Here is an 18,412-nt window from a genome sequence, read left to right on the forward strand (position 1 = left end):
TCTTCTAACGGTAGCCGTCTTGATGCGCTCTGCTCTTTCACCCGTCGACCTTGAGCAAAGAGTGGTGGTGGGCGGGGCACGAGGTGTGATCCAGAATTTTTCAAGTCGGCGTAGATGTGCTTCCAGCCCCTTTTCAGAATTTTTTTAACTTTTTATGTGGGAAAACCATGTTAAACAAAATATTAATCATAGCAGAGTATTTTTAAAATGTGTCTGGAGGAAACTTTAGGAGTATGACATTTATTATTTTTGTATTTTTTGACTAAAAGAAAAACAACATTTAATGAGGATGCCTTATATTTGTTTTTTATTGAGTTGTGACCAAAATATTTAGTGTTTGGGACATTTTATAGTGTTGGACAAGCTATGTGATGGAGACACTGTTTTTGAACAAAAAATGATTGTTTATTTAAGTCACTTAATTTAGATGATTTTACTTGCTTTTTTGCACAATGGCATCCTGAGTCTCAGGGCATTGGTTGAGTGCGTCCATGAAATGCAAATAAGCCCATGAACTGTGGAGGCAGAATATCTGGATGTGAAGTAAAGTCAGCAGCAACAAACCACAACATCAAGGACAGTTTGGAAGAGAAATTAATTGTCCACAGTTACCCACTTTTTTTAAACGAAGATATTTGTCTTGTTATGTCAGCATTAACAAAAGAGTAATTTTCTCAAGTGTCGCCATATTTAGTTCTGTTTACATTTCCAAAGTTGTACATTATCGAGGAAGATATCCTTGGGTTATTCAGAGACGATCTGGGGCTATGCTTTGTAATCCTCTAGGTACACACAGTATGCAGGCAGTATCTACATGAATGCTACATTAAAACAAAGTATTTAGTCTCCCTGCGGCTCATGTAGTTTCTCTTCTATCAAATATTTTCTGATTTTATTAAGTTTCTCTCATTTTAGACTTTTTAAACATTTAGACAAAGCTCTTGTTTGACTTTTTCAAGTACTGATAGAAGTTTCATTTATTTTGTTGAATGATGAAAAGGGGTTTTGTAGTAAAACATGTTTATATTCCTAAAACTAAGTTTATATTGTTTTGGTATCAGTACCAAATCTTTTTTTATTGCCACCAATATTGAGAAGTTTCAAGCTCCACTCACCAGAGGATAAACCTTTTTCATTTTAATGACCAGGTGATATTTTCTCTAGCACCATTCTCAGGACAAACTTTACATTTTTAAAGTTTGTCCTGAAATAAACGGTAAAATTCTCAGAAGAGTAGAATTGTTTGTTCCGTCCCGTTGTGTATTGGGAGGTGTAATGACCTGTAGACATAGGAAATGTGGAGCTTTGAATGAATATAGATCCATCCATCGGTTTCGAAAAATTTCTGTTCAATTCTCACATTCAGCTTTTGTGACATAACAGTCTGGGGAAAAAACACATCAGAAACAGCACATCAACAGCAGCTCGTGGTTCAGTCCTGAACAGCCTGCGAAGACTGTCAGGTTTTTATCTTCAGCAGAGGCTTAAAGCCGCTGCAGAGAATATCCAAATGAAAGCTGCAGCTTCCTGCCTGCCTGCCGCCGCTAACCGGGAGTCCTCGTCGCATTCCTCCCTCGCTGCTGACGCTGACAAGCACGTCGCTGTGTCTGAATCCGGGGGCGACATTGATTATTCATGCACCCAGTGGAGCCGCAGCCCCCCTCATGCTGACATGTGCCTCGCTCACTGAAGCCGATTAATTGGCAGGGGAATGAGAGAAGACGAGAGGGAGGGTGTCACAGAGAAAGAGCAACTGAAGGGGGGGGGCGAGAAAGAAAAGAGGGAGTGTTATTGTGCTTTGGTGGTGGAGGGAGGTGGTGGAGCCTGAGTAACAGGATTGAGTTTGGGTCTGTTGCCGTCACGCTGCAGAGACCGAACAAGCCTGTCCAGATCTGAAGGACCGATCCATTATTTATTATTTATCCATCACCTCCTCCAACCGGGAATCCCCTCCAGGAACATGACCACACATTACCCCCGGCAGGAGTTCACATCCAAGGCCATGAACGGCGCCGAGAAGACGCTGCCGCGGGTCAACATCAACCTGCAGGAGTCCATCGCCCACCTGCACCCGCTTCAGAGGCAGCACGCCATTGAACTCCACCGACAGCAGCAGCAGCAGCAGCCGCCGCCGCCGCCAAATCGTCCACAGGTCCAGGCGTCTCTGTCGACTTTTACCGCCTGCACCGTGCCGGCGTCCTGCCGAGCTCGTAGTCGATTCCTCAACCTGCGGGACAGCGTCAAGAAAAGCCCGACCAAGAGCACAGCTAAAGTCATCAGCAGCAGCCATGCAGCCAACAGGCCGGAGATACCCTGGGTCCCCTTCGCCTTCAGTAAGGTACTTCAGCATCAGTGACATGTGATGCGGTTCTGTTTGAAGCTGGGAGATGTTTTTATTCAGGGACAAAGCTGTAACTCTACCGATATCCCCGAGTTAAGTGCATTAATTCTTAGAGCTTTATTGCAGAGTAACAGATAAGACTGTAGGGTACTGACTGAAATTTGTCCATAGTACTGAAACATGTTTCATTTGTTACATATATTCGTTGTATTGTGAGAAAATAGTGAAAAATTGTACTGAAATTGTAAAGCTTGTTCATAACGACATTCTATTGGTACCAGAAAGTGAGGACATTTGTAACGCAGATTATTGGTACTACTGAGTCGATTTTAAAATGCACTGAAGGGTTTCTAGCACCACGTTGATGCCAAAAAGTACTGGAGTTCATTTTACAAAGTCTGTATCAAAAAGTATTGAAGTTCATTACAGTGACGGTCAGTCTGCAGTTCCGAAAGCTTCCATTGATGAGTCCTCAGATTTGTAATTTTGTACACTTTTTTTAGAGATAGTTCCAGACTTCAGTCAAAATCTTGCCAGTTTTAGACTGCATTTTATTTTGGCAAAGTTCTTGTTCGGCTGCTTGCGTGTGGACAATATTCAACTCTTACAACTTTAGTTTCTTTTCTTTAATAAAAGGGAAGTGTAGAAATGCATGCCTGTATTCGTCAGAGTCAGAACCAGAAAAAATCCTGCCCACTCTCAATTGGCTCACTTTGTTTACAATTTTATTCATGATGTTTCAGTCATCAGGCTCCCAGCGATCTAAATGTTGTAAATGAAGTGAATACAACTGATCAACAATGTGTTGGATATTTTTTTTTTTTTTTTTTTTTAATTCTTTCACATCTTGAGTCTTTGAACTGACACACTTGTCAATGAGACTTTGAGGTGTGCAGTTATTGTTCAAAGCCAGATTGAAAAAGTGCTATTTGGGTATTGGTGCCGTGTCGTGCTGCTAGTGATTTAGGAACCGATGATGAAAATGTAAACGGTAAATAACTTAAATTGAAAAATGGTTTCCAGATCTGGCTGCACATGTACAGCAGTGGGGCAGGAGTGTGTTTGTGTTCGTGTGCTGAGCTACTACAGTGTGTCAGTTTATGGAGAATCAATACAGAAAGTCCACGTGTGACTCTGCTGTGTCCCTGCAGCTGAAAACCGAAAGCTCATCTCTTTCTGCTCTGGCATTTATCATCCGTTGGTTTTCGGCACAGCTTCCAATTTAATAACATTTTTGTAAAGGAGCCTTTCGTTACCTTAGCTTTTCGTTACCTCCGCCAAGGAGGAGTGGATCTTTAAGTGGTAAGAGTGGTTGTTGAAGTCTCAGTCAACAAACAAAGGGGCTCTTTGCAGGAAACAATTGCAGATAAGGAAAAGTCCAAGGTGCTCTGTGTTCTGAGTTTCATAAAAAGCCTTTAATATTACATTGGCACCATATGTTTGAGCTCACCGATCTATTTTTAACTATAAAATGTCCCAATATATTTCGCAAGTCTTTAAAAGACTACTGTAAAACATTTTCAACCAGTATATTCTCATCTCAAATGTCCAGTATTGGTTGGGCTATCATCTTTGCATTAAATGGTTAATCATTTAGTGTAAAATGTGAGTGGGGAAAATGTTCATAGCAGTTCACCGGGGCCCAAGGTGATGTGTTCACACCCACAGCCCAAAGATATTCAGTCTACTGTCATATAAAACTGAGAAAAAGCAGAAAGTCATCGCTTTAGAGATGCTGGAAAGAGACAATGATTGCCTTTTTTTTCCTCCTCATCAGTACCAATACATGTCTTCAATCAATTATCAAAAATGTGGTTGATTACTCTGCTGATTATTGACTAATTGATTAATTGACTAATTGTTTTGTCAACAGTTTTGGAATCATTTCTTTTGGACCAGGTCAGGCTCAGTCGTCCTGGATAGCTCATGTCTCATGGCGTTGATGGTCTTCTTCACCATCAGCTCTTTTTTTTTTTTCTTCTTTTCTTCCCGCCGCCGTTCTTTCAGCGCAATGGTCCCGTCTGTACAGGAGCGCTCACTCCCGACCGTCGGTCTTGTTAAAATAAAACAGAAACTCTGTCGTCTGTGTGTCGCTACATCTGTCAAACCAGTTTGTATTCTTTGGGAGCAATTAAGCCCCATTATCAGCGGCTTCTCTGAGCAGCGCTCCTGATGTAGGGCTGCTGGATCAATGTGGTCGATGAGTGGGGCTAATTTTAGCGGCTTTTTTTTTTTTTTCTCCATGGGCACCGGGTTCTGCTGCTGCAGCACAACTATAAACACTAGCGGCGCTTCCTGCCAGCAGCTTTGTGAGGTCCCGCTCTTGCGTAACAGAGGTCACAGTGCATGAAGCTGCCTTGCGATCAGGCTCACTCCTCTTTATTATGGTTTTATGTGTAAACCAGGGTTTTTAGAGGAAGTTTCACGTGAGTAAAGGTACACTCCTCACATATCTAGAGTTTGGTTACTTTTTGTTTTGTAAAGTGTTTTAACTGAAGCAGTAGTTACCAGCTGTTTTCTGGTATGTGACCCTTTTAAATGAAGCAGTCTCTATCACAGCCTTTATCTACAGGTTGGGAGCAGTTCCACCAAAAGTAGTTTTCCCCTCTGAACTTCTCAGGTTTTTTCAGTATGAAAGCAAATATTACAAATGAATTTAAATGTATTTAGCAAAAAAATGTTTTCCTTCTTCTTCCGCCTCCAGTTTATTTATCCTGTTTCCCAGAGAGGGAACCTGACCTGAGGGGTTGAACCACTCTACGAGAAATAACCTGCACTCTTGGTTACAGAAACGGCACTGTTACAATCCAGATCATCTCAGTGACATCAAACTGTGCTGCTGTTATTATTGTTATTGTTGTTATTGTTATTTAGCCAGGAGGCCTTTTCACATTCACTGTGGCCAGAATGGCAGCAAAGAATAATAGTAAACAAATAGTCACATAAGATCACATGACATGGTTAATTTACTACATTCAGACACAGCACAGTAAGTTAGGGAGAGAGCGGGGTGCCTATTTAAAACAATCACATTCCTCATGATGAAAAATGCCTGATGTGAAGGCTGAATTTCCAGAGGAAGTATATCGTTTAAATGATTCCATTCCCGGGGAGTGTAGTACAAAAATGCAGTGTAGCAAAGTTCTTAACAGACTCTTGGGACACAGATGATAAAACATCTACATGATGTAGTGTGACAAAAAATAATAAAGTCATGTGTTAGATGTAAATGTCAGTTTGGAGGTGGAGTGAATATAGAACCTTGTATGATCTTTAGGACTTTGGACCTGTTCCCAAAAATGAACAGTTTGTGTTGTGTCTCAAAGACCTTTTCTAAACCAGTGATAATCAGTGGACCCAAGAGCATTGGACAAGTCAACAGATACACTTTGCAGAATGTTGTTTCTTATCAGGGGAGGCAACGACGTCACTGTTAGCTAATCAGGCTGCTGTGACCGTAGTGTGTATTTATGTGATATAACATGTATATTCTGTTATTTCTACCCAAAGTGTTGCTGGATTTTACAAACTAAACAGTGCTGCAAACGTAAATAAACTTTTTACTGTTTTTTATCAAATGATTAAGTTTTCATATCAAGATTACGCTCCAGCAGAGATGAAAGAGCAGTGAGAAGGACTTTTGTGGAGATGAGAAGTTTTCTCAGAGGGAGACGTGTGGTCGTATGTCCAACAGCAAAATGTCTCTCCAGAGGATGAACTCTTTAGATTTCAGTAACCCCTTGACCTTTGCTCCTTCAGGATAAACTCAGGAATCAGAGCACTACCTGCCACGGTTACACGTTGCTAGGACAGTTGTGAAAGTGACCTTTGACCTTTGACCCTCTGTGCTGATATCACCGCTGGCTGTCGGGGTTAATGCTCTCGGCTCTCCCAGATTGAAATATATGTTGGTTTTAAATAATCACCAAAAGGACATCCACCCCCTGCTGAGGCTGTACCGAGGGACTGAGGATTTAACACACACACACACACACACACACACACACACACACACACACACACACTCTCGCTCTCTCTCAGGTCAAACAGTATGGCTTTAATCTTCTTAGAGTAGCAGATGGGCAGAGTTTGTCACATCAGGATTGTCCAAAAAGTGTCAGGTAATCTGTCAATCACAGATTACATCTTCCCGTTATTGGCCGACCTCCCTGACACACGGCGGCCCCTCCTGGCCTCTGTGTCAAACTCCTCCCAGCTGGCACCTCAGCATGATCAAAGCAAACAGATACAAGACGGGGACGCAGCTCACACTGAACACGTCAGACGACATCCTCCTCCACTCTCCCTTCCTCTCCTCATCCTCCTGCTGTTCATCTGTGCTGCACTGTTTGTCTAACCTTTGACCCCTCATCATGCTATTGTTCAGCAGGCCGAGGCCGCCCCGCCTTCCTCTCCCATAATCCCTGTGATCCCAATCTCGCCAATCCCAGCCGAGACCTCCATCATCCCTCCGACGTCACAGGTTTTTTTGTTTTTTGATTTACTTTCCTCCACCTGTCTTCCTCTGTGCTCCATCCATCTCTAGATTTGCCTCCTCTTTTATTCTGCTGCTCTTCTTTCTGTTGCTGTCACCGTATAGAGTTTAGTTCCGTGTCTGCCGTCCAGCTGCGGCTCTGATGAAGTGAACAGATTAGAGATACAAACAGTGGGAGAAATGCCACACTTCCCCCATTTGACTTTTAAAAGCCCATCTGGCTCCTCCCGGGCAGAAACTGAGCGAGCGATCGAGGCAGACAGAAACAGAACAAGTGAGTGAGCGAGGCAGAGGCTGATTTTAAGGCTAGAAGAAGCAGCGAAGGAGCAGAATCTCCATCCTGCGGGACTAAATTTGATTGATTTCGGGCTTCGTGCTTCAGCATTGCATCTTCTGCAGTGTGAAATGCCCCCATGTACGGACGGCTCTGTCCTCGCTAATCTCTGCTCAAATCCAGCCACTTCCTGTTTTATCTTCAGTTGGTCTGTAGCATCATGAGGAGAGTAAGTCTGTAATGTCAGCGCTGCCTTTTATTTGCTGCACGGCGTACTGCTTGGGTTCTGTGTGTGTGTGTGTGTGTGTGTGTGTGTGTGTGTGTGTGTGTGTGTGTGTGTGTGTGTGTGTGTGTGTGTGTGTGTGGGTTGGGGTTGGTAGGGGTGGAGCTCTGTGGGAGGTTGCTCAGGTTTTGTGCTTGGATGTTGACGGGTGGGGTATTTTTTTATTTTTATTTTTTTGGGGGGTGTGTTTTAGAGCGAAGATGTTTCCTCTGACCCTGACGCTGTGATGTCTCTTCTGTCCTCAGGCCAATCCTGCCCCTGTGGTGGTCAACACAGACAGCCTGGACACGCCTCCATACGTGAGTCCAACATGTTCACCTTAAAAAAGTGATGAGTTTTGGTTTCAGGGTTAATGTTTTTTTAGCCTGATGATCAGACTGAATTGTCACTTTGGTTCATCTGGTTATCTGCGGTTCAGTTTCCTCAGAAAGGCCTTAGAAGGTATTAAGGTATTTTTATTAATTAAAAAGTCTTGAATGTTTCCTCTTTCCTGCCGTAGGAAGTAATAGTTGTTATAAAATGTATTTGCACTGAATTGCACAGACTGCTGCTGCAGGAGGCCGTTCGGTCCTTTTTTGTGGACTTTCATTTGAGGATCATCAACTCCAAGTGGACAAGTGTTGATTTTAGCAAAAACCTTCAATGAATATTAAGTCGCAAGTATTCGGCCTTTTTTTGTTCTTTAATCCAACCATTCTCCTCCTGCTGCTCTGGGTCCAGGTTGCATTAATTAAATTAATTACATCATTAGGAATATTCTATACGGCTGGGAAATACTGAAAAAAATGGTTTTCTGTCATAGTTTCATACTTTGGCCGGTATGAAGCAGGTATTAATCTGCATCCTATGTGGTATCTAATAGGTCTTAAAAAGTTTCAAATCCACCCTGTGAACCCTGTAGAAACTCCTTTCATTTCATTATGGAGTGTTTGTGTTCATGTTGGCTGTTTTCTGTTGGGGGGGGGCTATTTTGCTGTAACCATTTAGCAGGGACCGATGTGTGCCTTAGTGGACACAGAGGCTTTGGTGTTAGGAGCAGTTATATTCATCTTTGAGATGTGGACCAAAGAAATATGTTGATTGAAGAAATTTCAAGACCTTTACACTGTGCAACAACATCGATGGTGGAAGTTAATTGGCTGGGTCGTATAAAATCTGGGTCTTAATCTGAGTCAGACTCTACAGCGTGAGACATCTGATCTGAATTTGATCCTAAATTTCTGACTCCGTCAGAATTTTACTGCAGGTTGTTTTTGGTTGCCAAAGCCTCGTCTCACAGGACATGTCTCACAGTGAGATCTAGGACCACTGTTTTGATTTGTTTACATTTCAGAGTTTCTCTCACCACGGTCAACTTTAGCCTGACACAGCTCAAAAATCACACAGTTTAAAGGGATTTTAAGTCGACTTACACCAACCTGTACAGCTGCAAACATCTCACCCACACGTGTTGCCAGTTTTCAGTCCATTTTTTTCTATTGCTGTTTTTCTGTCTTTGGGGAAAGAAGGTGAGGTCCACATTTATCCCACTAAGAGTGAAAGTAAAACATGTCTAGCAGTGAAGTGTGGGAGTAACCTTTAAGGAGCAGCTCTCAAGTCATCATGTGTGCTTATCAGACACAATGATTTGACCTACATCTACTGATAGAACTTCACTGACGCATCATTGTACATTTCTTTCATTTCAGTGTCTTTCATTGTGTGAGAACCTTCATACTTCCCTTAGCAAATAACACACTGAATTCCTAACAATTTTATATAATTGCAGTATATAATTACGGATGCAATCATAGGAAGTTGGTTGTAGTTGAGCCAAACAAAATCCAAACACAGAGGAAATTCTGTTGCCGCTAGACAAGCAGCAAGGTGCAGCAGAGAATGTTTTAACACAATGTCAAATGCAGGCAATGAGTAAGGAAAAAAAAATGACAAAATGTTTGTCCCTTTACTGCAGCCGTCTAAGATCCCGTCGAGCTACTCTTAGCCACGCTCAGACACCTCTGGAGCTCTCAAGGCAAAAGAAATTTGATAATAAGCTTCTATTCCTAAGTTTGTGAGTAGAAGTAAAAGTGTGGGGTGGTGAAATCTGACTTTTAGCACTTTTATTGATACGGGCCCTGATTCGTCGATTGTTTTTCCAGTTTGGGGAAAACAGCCAGGATGCATGTGGCAATTCAGAGGCCCAGACTACAATAATCTGATATCGTTAAAGATGAGTTCGGTACTGCTTGTGCATAGAATCGTGACAAATATGCGGAAAGTGCGAGAAATGCACCTTGTTCTGCTGCAGACGGTTGAACTTATTGTGAGGTAGAAGGTTCCTGTAGAATCTTTTGTTTCCTGCCACTGTCCCAACTAGTGGAAGCCCGTCTCTGACCGTCCTCGTCGTACTCCTTCCTGGCGTCAGACCAGTCTAAATTAAATTGCTGTCAGAGTCTAACCAGTTGGCCGGCCTCTGATTTGCTCTGTGATGCTCGAGATGTTTGCAGGGACTGAGAAGTTCAGAAAACCGGAAAAGGAGGTTTGAAAAAGCCTCTCACCGTGCCGCATTTGAGAAGCGGAAACCACGAAACGTTTGGATGTTTTTGCATGAAAAGGACTTTAACAATTAGTCAGGTATCCAAACAGTTGCTTGTTATTTTCTGATGATTGACTGATCAACTAATCGATTAACTGACCAATTGTTTAAGCTCAAACTCGGTATAATTTTAACGAATCATATTTTAATCGTTTTTGTTCGTATGTAAAATCCTGATTTGTAAAGTAACCAGTAACTGTAGCTGTGTTCAAAAATGGAAATACTTAATTCGAAGGTGTAGTTAAGTATAGTACATGAGTAAATGTACTTTCCACCTCTGTCTTGTTCAGGGTCACCTGGGCTGTTTTAAAAATGAAGGATAATTTGAGGGGAACAGTTGCAGTTTTTTGGATGAAATCCGTGAGGTTTTTTGCTGAAACTGACAGTAACTGTGGACGAACGGCATCAGAGCTACTCCCAATAGCAGTGTGAATTATTTTCAAGACTTTGGTCTCTATAAAAACACCCGCAAGCAGGGTTTACACCCAAGAAGCATTGGCTCACCATTGGTGTGTTGATTGCACAAACCACTTCATGTGTAAGCCTCACTCAAGCAGTGGGTAACTGCAGGCTACAGATTTGTTGTGCGTGAATTACAAAAACAATTGAGCTTCTGAGTCGATGGCAGACATTTTCACACGTAAAACTTTCCTGTAAAACTTTGTCTCAAATGTGACAACAAAATCAAATGTTTGATGTAATAAATCACAGATTGATCACAGAATAACCGGGTTTCAGCAGAAAGCTTTATGCTGGGACTCTGGATTTGGATATTTATATTTAGCATTCAGCTATTGTAAGCCATCAGTCAGAGTCTGCCGTTTTACCTTTTTACCCTCATCTTTTACCTGCAGTTTATAAATGTCTGGTTTTTGCTTTGGAAAATTTAGTTTTATTGTCCGTTGTTGAGCCCAGAATATGAATCACTTGCTGATTAATGAAAGTGACCTGACAGGTAATTGACTCCTGGTGGCTGATAAATCTTCTGTGCGTGCAGGTGAACGGGACGGAGGCTGATTATGAGTACGAGGAGATCACGCTGGAGAGGGTAAGACGACGAGCAGCCGCCCTTTTTATTTCTCTTTGAATCATGGCCGCGTTGTTACCGGATGGACCGGCCGTAACTCTTAACGTCTTTACGAGCCACATAAATGAGCCGCAGTCCATAACTCAGAGCGTTCACCCTGCCCAGAGAAGTGACAGGCTCCTGGCAGCATACTGTTAATTTGACTTTGACACAGTATTTCTATGTACCTTTGCTTTAGTACTTTTAGACTTTGAAGACCGACTGGTGTCTTTACGAAACCTGCAGAACTTTATTGGATTTATGTGTTAAGTTTCCAAATACATCAGGCTGAATTTTGGGGAAACGAGGACATAATGAATCAACTCTGCCAGACTCTTCTCGTACAAACACAAACACACACACACACACGGTTTCTTTTTAATGCAGCTGTGTTTTAATCCCCAACTCTGCCTGTGGTGAAATCTTTTTTATTATTATTATCTCTCTGACTTATTTTTCTTGTCCTAATTCAGCTGTGGTTCTTCAAGTGCAGTGTACTGTAAATAAAAACCATCTCTGCCAGCTGAGTCCTGCAGGAACTACAGCCTGTCTGTCTGTTAGGATAAACAGACCTCGGGCTCATATGTGTTTTCTGTGCTAGAAACAGTGGTTTAATTGTCGGAGGGGAATTTTCTCACCACATGCTGAAGAAAATCGCAAAGTTTGAAAGGCCATTAAAGTATTGAATTCTGGTGATATTCTACATTTTTCTGCCTACGTACAGAACCAAACCAACACAGAGTCTCCTAGTAACCAGTGCTGTGATGCCTCCTATTCCTCGGTGCCATAGAGCTCCACTGTTCTCCAAATACAAATACTCACTAGAGCACCAAATGTGGATTAATCCCCAACAAATGCCTCATAAAGTTCCACCTGTTTGTTTGATTAAAAACTACAGTGAGCAGATGTTTCAGGAAATCACTGAGCCTTTCTTTTAAACTATATGTCTGAGGTGTTTTTACAGGTCTTTGCGTCTTCAGCGGGAACCAATGGGCTCGGAGCTGAGAGCCACAGACAGAGGAGGGAAGGCGTTGAGAGACGCACTGACACTCTGTTGGTTTGATTCTGAACGTGGGATTTGTTGACAACAATAAGAATGTAGAATAACACCAAACATATCTTTTAAATGGAAATCAGTCTCTGGACTCCTCTACTGAGGCCTGTTCAGTTCACTTAAGGAAACACTCTTGATGTTTTGCCCTTCGTCGTGTTTGTGGCTTTGCACAGAATGTGGTTAACTGATGGTCAATCATCACAAACTCGTGCTGTAAAAATGTGTTTTAAAATCTAGTGGTAATGCCACGGTTTAAAAACATGACAAATATGCCCAGCCAAATTTTGGGGAATGAATAAAATGACGCATAAGACATTAAGAATATTCCCCTTGGATGCAATTGTGCAGACATAGAAAAACGTCTTTAGAAAAACCTTATTTTTTTGCTCTTTTATCACAACGTCATGCAGTGCAGCTTCAGTGATGAGCAACATAAAATACAATATAACTGTATATATTCTGTCAATTTGAAAAGAAACCATGATCATTCCACTCATACTGAGGGGGACTGCCACATTGTTGGTGATAAGAAACATACAGAATAACATCAGACTGATCCGTCAACACTCAAATTATCGATTGTCTCTGGTATCCAGGGAAACTCGGGGCTGGGCTTCAGCATCGCGGGCGGCACAGACAACCCCCACATCGGTGAGGACCCCAGCATCTTCATCACCAAAGTCATACCTGGAGGAGCCGCCGCCCAGGATGGACGGCTCAGGTGAGACGACACACACATGAACAGAGGACGCCTTGATCTTAGATGAAGTTCAGCTGTGTCCAGTGGCGACTTTTTCAGCATTTGTCTGCGAGTGAATTTCAAACATCGCTGGAGATTCTCCCAGTTTAGACTCAACCTGTCAGGGACTGAGTGAACTTATCCTGGTCCTTCGGACCAGGATAGAGGCGAAAACTAAAAGGCTTATTTTTTTATTCAGACCAAAAACAGAGCTAAAAGAGAGGGAATACTGGATTTAGATTCGTGGTCCACACAAGCACCACTTAAGACTGATGATATGTCAGTGTTGTGTTCACGGTTTGTTCTGCTGAAAACCAGTGGACAAAAACATCAGTTATTCCAGGATCAAGTTCGATGGTTCAAAACCAACGCTTTAGTTTAAGTCTGCAGTCAAAGCCGGTGTCTGTTACCCAGAAACCCCCACGGTGTCCCGCTGCCTTTCACTGCTTCATTCATAATGCATCAGCCAGAGTCTGACACACCTGATCCAGGTGGTGATGATGATGGGCTGTGGGATGAAGAGCGGTGGGCTCTCAGGTTGCTTTAAAATTGAACCCTCTTTGCGTGGGTCTCAGTGATCAGTGCGGCTAAAGTGTCCGTCTGAAAGTTCAGGTCAGTTACAGACAAACAGAGTCGGAGGGAAAACATCAGGAAAAACACGGAACACGTGATGTTCACAAAAAAGGGATCTTCCCCCAGAAAGACCAAGAGAAGTGAGACCAACAGACGAGAGTCTCGCTTCCAGTGTCGATCGCTAATGAAACAATACACACAAGAAACACGCGTCCGAATATAAACAAAGCCCAAACCCACAGATTCCAGCACTGAATCTGTTATGATTTGTGCTACAAGACCAGACTCACTCCACATGCTACTTTACACCAAGCCTTTAATCTGGTGTCCGTTTGTGAGAAATGAGTAACGATTTATGAATGAAAATGAGAAAGAACGCGGGGAAGCAGGTCTGGAATAAGTTTGTCAGCTCGGAGGAGTAAAATTTCTGTCAAAGTATTGATACTTCATTGTTTAACATTAAAATAAGTAAATAAGTGGACACACACGTTTCCTCAAGGACATTGTCAAACACAAGGAAAATGAATGCCTTTTACTAAATGGAAAAAAAGCCTTTTTAAATATAGTATTGTTTTGCCTCCAGATGTTAAGCAGTAACCTTTAGTCGGGCTCAGCCGCCTTAAACCAATGACCAGTGACTTCGTTAAAGAAAAGAAAAACCAAACTTAAACTGGATCGACCCTGGTTCATATCAGACTGTAGGATGAGTGACAGTGTGTGTGTGTGTGTGTGTGTGTGTGCGCTGTGTTTCAGGGTCAACGATGTCATCCTGAGAGTCAACGAGGTGGATGTTCGAGATGTGACCCACAGCCGCGCCGTGGAGGCCCTGAAGGAGGCCGGCTCTCTGGTCCGACTCTACGTCCGCCGGAGGAAACCCGTCTCTGAGAAAGTGATGGAGATCAAACTGGTGAAAGGACCGAAGGGTAACAGAGCCAGTTGCTGTGTGTGGTTTGAATGTTCACTCTGTCAGTCAGAAGGTAAACTGAAGGCTGCTCAGGTTTGATGCGGAGCCGGAGGTCGGTCCTCTCTGTGCCGTGTCGTCCCGTTGAGCATCCTGTAGCTCCCGACGGTGTGGATGTGTGGCTGGATCGTCGGCGCTTGCTGAGGAGCTTTAGCGAAATCCCTCGGGGCCTCATGATTATTCAGACGAGAAGCCAGGCTCAAGAACAAAGCCTTGGTTTCCACGGAAACACCCCAAAATATGCTTCTGTGCATTCATGTACCCTGATTTGTGCCCGTGGTAAATTGGCAGCAGCGTGTTTCAGTGGCAGATATAACTCTTACTGTTTGTCCCTGCGAAGTACATGTTGGTGCTGGCGGGCTGATCCACCCCCTCCCCCTGTGTCCTGGTCCTGGTGTGTTGCAGGTCTTGGCTTCAGTATAGCAGGCGGAGTGGGGAACCAGCACATCCCGGGCGACAACAGCATCTACGTCACCAAGATCATCGAAGGGGGAGCTGCACATAAAGACGGGAGGCTGCAGATCGGAGACAAACTGCTGGCTGTAAGGAGTCCTAACAGCCTTTATTCAAAATTCACCCTGTGACAAAAGGAGCTCCATATGTGGAGGAGCGGGGCCTAAGAACACAGGACGGTCTGTCTCAGGCCGAATAATGTGAAGGGCTTCTGGTTACTTATGGTTACTATAATTTCACTGAGGTCTTTTAACACGACCCTTAGTGTGAAAACAAGATTTAAAATGTTTTTACAATGACAGCTCCTGGCATTTGTTTGCTTGACGCTTCCCTCTCTGTCAACTCATGGCCTGAATAGAAATGGAATCCACACTGATTTTCAGTCTTTCCATCTTTCAAACAGTCCACGGGTACAAAATGAAAACAAGCAATTTCCAAAATACTAGTTTTTCATAACAAAGTCCAATTTAAAAAATGGAATAAAATTTTCAAGCTTTCTTGTAATGAGCTTAGACCACAGGTAACAACACATCGGTATCCAGCGCTGGAGAGTACCAGTTTACTAGTAATAGCTTTTCAAAATCATGCGTTGTCTCCAGCAGTGAGCTGTTTTTTCTTTCCACTAAGTAGCAGGGTAGCGTAATCAAATGCTACGTCGATATAAATTTTTCTCTTTTGAAGAAAGAAAGCCGAGCGTGCATACAGACGGCCACACCGTGAGGTGTGTGGCACTGCAGACGATAGTCTCTGACATCCACATTAATTTATTTAGTGGTGTAATAAATTCCCCCTGAATTCAACTTGACGCTTTGTGAAAATTCTTTTAAGGTCTCAGAAAGTTTTCCCAGAAAAGATTACACCTGGTCTGATCAGAGGTGACATATGTACGATGGGCTTGGAGATAACATGCAGTTTTTGAAAGTTTACCTCCAGTCTCAGATTTGGTTATAATGCGCTAGCCTTTGCTCTCAGTGGTGAACTGTTGATGGGGTGTGTCTCCCGTATGTCTCCAGGTGAATAGCGCTTGCCTGGAGGAGGTGAGCCACGAACACGCCGTCACTGCCTTGAAAAACACTCCTGACGTGGTCTACTTGAAAGTGGCTAAACCCAACAGTGTCTTCATGAACGACAGCTTCGCTCCGCCCGACCTCACCAACTGTGAGTGGCGAGTTTTGTTTTGTTTTTTCTTTTTTCCCCACAGGAACATTAGCAGCACCACATCAGAACCAGCACCATTGTTCTTGTAGATTTGGCCTTCATTCCCATCAGCTATGATACATTATACTCACCATTTTAACTGATTAGGAGGAAACCTTATGCTTATACCTACTGACAACCTCCACTGGTCATACTGGGAACACTTATATCAATTGTGCCTGAAAAACCAAAGAAAAAACATCAGAGATTAAAGACAAATAACATACGAGCAATATGACAGCAGTCAGTTCTTTTTTTTTAAATGTATCAATTATTGCATCTGCATTTATTCAATTTCACTTGTAAATTCCCCATTTTATTATGCAGATCATGATTAAAATAACTCGTATAGAAATAATTCAGTCAACGAAATGTTTTAGGAAAAATGGAAATGACACAGTCCTAGTGCATCGTTATCCTTCTTCAAGTCCCAATAACTTGACGGTAGTTTGAAATTCTTTTGCGTAGTTGAGTGGAGTCTTGAGTCACAGTGGGCTGCAGCATTATGTCTTTTGAGGTTCAGTTAACAGCGAATGGCAGGTCTCCACTGTTGAGTCTCCAGGTGTGCATGGGGCGTAAGGGAACTGAGACATCCTTCATGATCGTGGACCAGGTCGATTTCCCTACACCTGAGGAGCAAGGAAACACGAAATAAAGCGGATGAGAAGGATCTATAGTGATTACATTAGAGGCAAATGGAGGCTACAGGTGTGAAAAGATGAAATACAATCCAGAAACTCCAGTTTGAGTAACAGATCCACGAGTTTGAAGGTTTATCAGTAACTAAAAGGCTGCGCAGGGGTTTATAATACGCTGAGACAGGATTTTACAACTCTGGAAAGTTACCATAGTGGTAACTACAATGGCCCTCGGTAGAGCGCAGACCTCCACCGAGGCCAGTGTCAAACAACATACACCAGACCTCAGAGGAAAAAATTCAAATTCATAGTAAATGATCCGGATCTGCTCTAAAATTTAATGGGTTCTTCTCTGGACCACGTCCTATCCCTCCACCAAGTTCGGTGCAGATCGGTTTGGTAGTTTTTGCGTAATTCTGACAAAACTTAACCTGCTTGGCGGAGGTAGTGATTTGTAAAACAGCTGAAGACTTTTATTTAGACGATAGCAGGTGAGCTAAATATTAAAAATGTGAAATGTGTCTACAAACAAACTTACAATTCAGAATAAATGAAGAACAAAGTCTCCAATGATAAATTAATGCGTAACAAATAATCACTGGGGTTTGAATCTATCCCGGAAACTCATCTGGAAGTCAAAAATAAACTCAACACAACTACCTGAACTAACTAAATTAATAATAATGATAAAATAACTCAGAGCTTTGACTGTAGTTTTCCTGTCATTACAACCAAACTACACGTTCTTACAGGAAACTTTCAGGAAATTATTGGGAAATAATGGACCTGTAAAATAAAGCATCATCTAGTTACTTTATCTTTTGTCTCTACAATCACCATGTAAATCGTAGAAATCCCCTGTTCATGTTACAAAAGTCATCTCCCAAGACTGCAGTTTTGGACACAGGGCCAATGTTAGTCTGAACATGGTCTAAGAGAACGTCTTCATCAGTTTGTTCTCGTCGAGCGTCTTCCTCACCTCGGCCAAACAAGGACACGAAGCCTGTAGTGGATCTTTCTGGTAACCGTCTTATAACATCACACAAGTATGATTAGCAGGTCCTGGTTCAGATGTGGCCTGGCTGCCTTTCTTCCTGTGACCCTGACTTAGTCTTGAATCCATCAGGGACTGCAGTGTGTCTTTGATGATTTTTTTGTTTTGTTTTTGTTTGGGGGCGTTCCCAGTGGCATTCATCAAACAAGACGTTTCAAAGTCAAGACGAGGCAGAACTCCAACACATTCGGAGCACAAACGCTGTATCCCTTCCCAACGAATCCCTCGGTCAACCTTAATGTGGAGACACTGATGGGCAAACTGAAGCTGGACTGATGAGTCCTGCTGAACTGTCCGACCAGGAGAGGGGGATGGAAATGATCAGATGATCGATCGCTGAATGGATCAGTCAGACAAGAGATGACCTAAGAATGGTGCACCATGAACTGTAGAGAAAGAGACAAACGACCCTAAATGATCCTAGTAAAGGCGGGTGATACAGATACATTTTTATTATACAGTTAACTGAATTTTATATTTGAATCTCAATATATCTTGTGATATTAAAAATAGTCCGGTTCGCAGATAAAATAATCAGATGGAAATGTCCGTTTTAGTTTGATGCGGTGAAAGAAATACCTGTCAAATCATGGTATTCCAACATTGTCATGAAGCACTTCTGTTCATTGATTTGCAGTATTGCTCACTTTGGTCTAATGCAACCACAGATATTCGACGGTAAGTTGATTCAAATGTGTAGAGCTTT

General features: G+C 42.6%; 1 protein-coding gene across 16 annotated transcripts in view; it reads left to right on the forward strand.

The window, feature by feature from the left end:
• The window catches only part of LOC120799598 (disks large homolog 1-like), a 129,555-nt gene that overhangs the window by 91,777 nt on the left and 19,366 nt on the right, over nucleotides 1-18,412 (forward strand). For 10 of the 16 annotated variants that reach the window (XM_040144792.1, XM_040144794.1, XM_040144793.1 and 7 more), the window contains 7 exons: nucleotides 6,729-6,824; nucleotides 7,639-7,692; nucleotides 10,969-11,019; nucleotides 12,688-12,812; nucleotides 14,157-14,326; nucleotides 14,770-14,906; nucleotides 15,831-15,975. In XM_040144792.1, coding sequence (XP_040000726.1) covers nucleotides 6,729-6,824; nucleotides 7,639-7,692; nucleotides 10,969-11,019; nucleotides 12,688-12,812; nucleotides 14,157-14,326; nucleotides 14,770-14,906; nucleotides 15,831-15,975 — 778 coding nt within the window. The remainder of the gene's footprint in view (nucleotides 1-6,728; nucleotides 6,825-7,638; nucleotides 7,693-10,968; nucleotides 11,020-12,687; nucleotides 12,813-14,156; nucleotides 14,327-14,769; nucleotides 14,907-15,830; nucleotides 15,976-18,412) is intronic. The other 6 variants (XM_040144803.1, XM_040144804.1, XM_040144808.1 and 3 more) reach the window with 2 other exon arrangements.

The sequence above is a fragment of the Xiphias gladius genome, chromosome 15 (genome assembly GCF_016859285.1).
Source record: "Xiphias gladius isolate SHS-SW01 ecotype Sanya breed wild chromosome 15, ASM1685928v1, whole genome shotgun sequence".
Taxonomy (NCBI): domain Eukaryota; kingdom Metazoa; phylum Chordata; class Actinopteri; order Istiophoriformes; family Xiphiidae; genus Xiphias; species Xiphias gladius.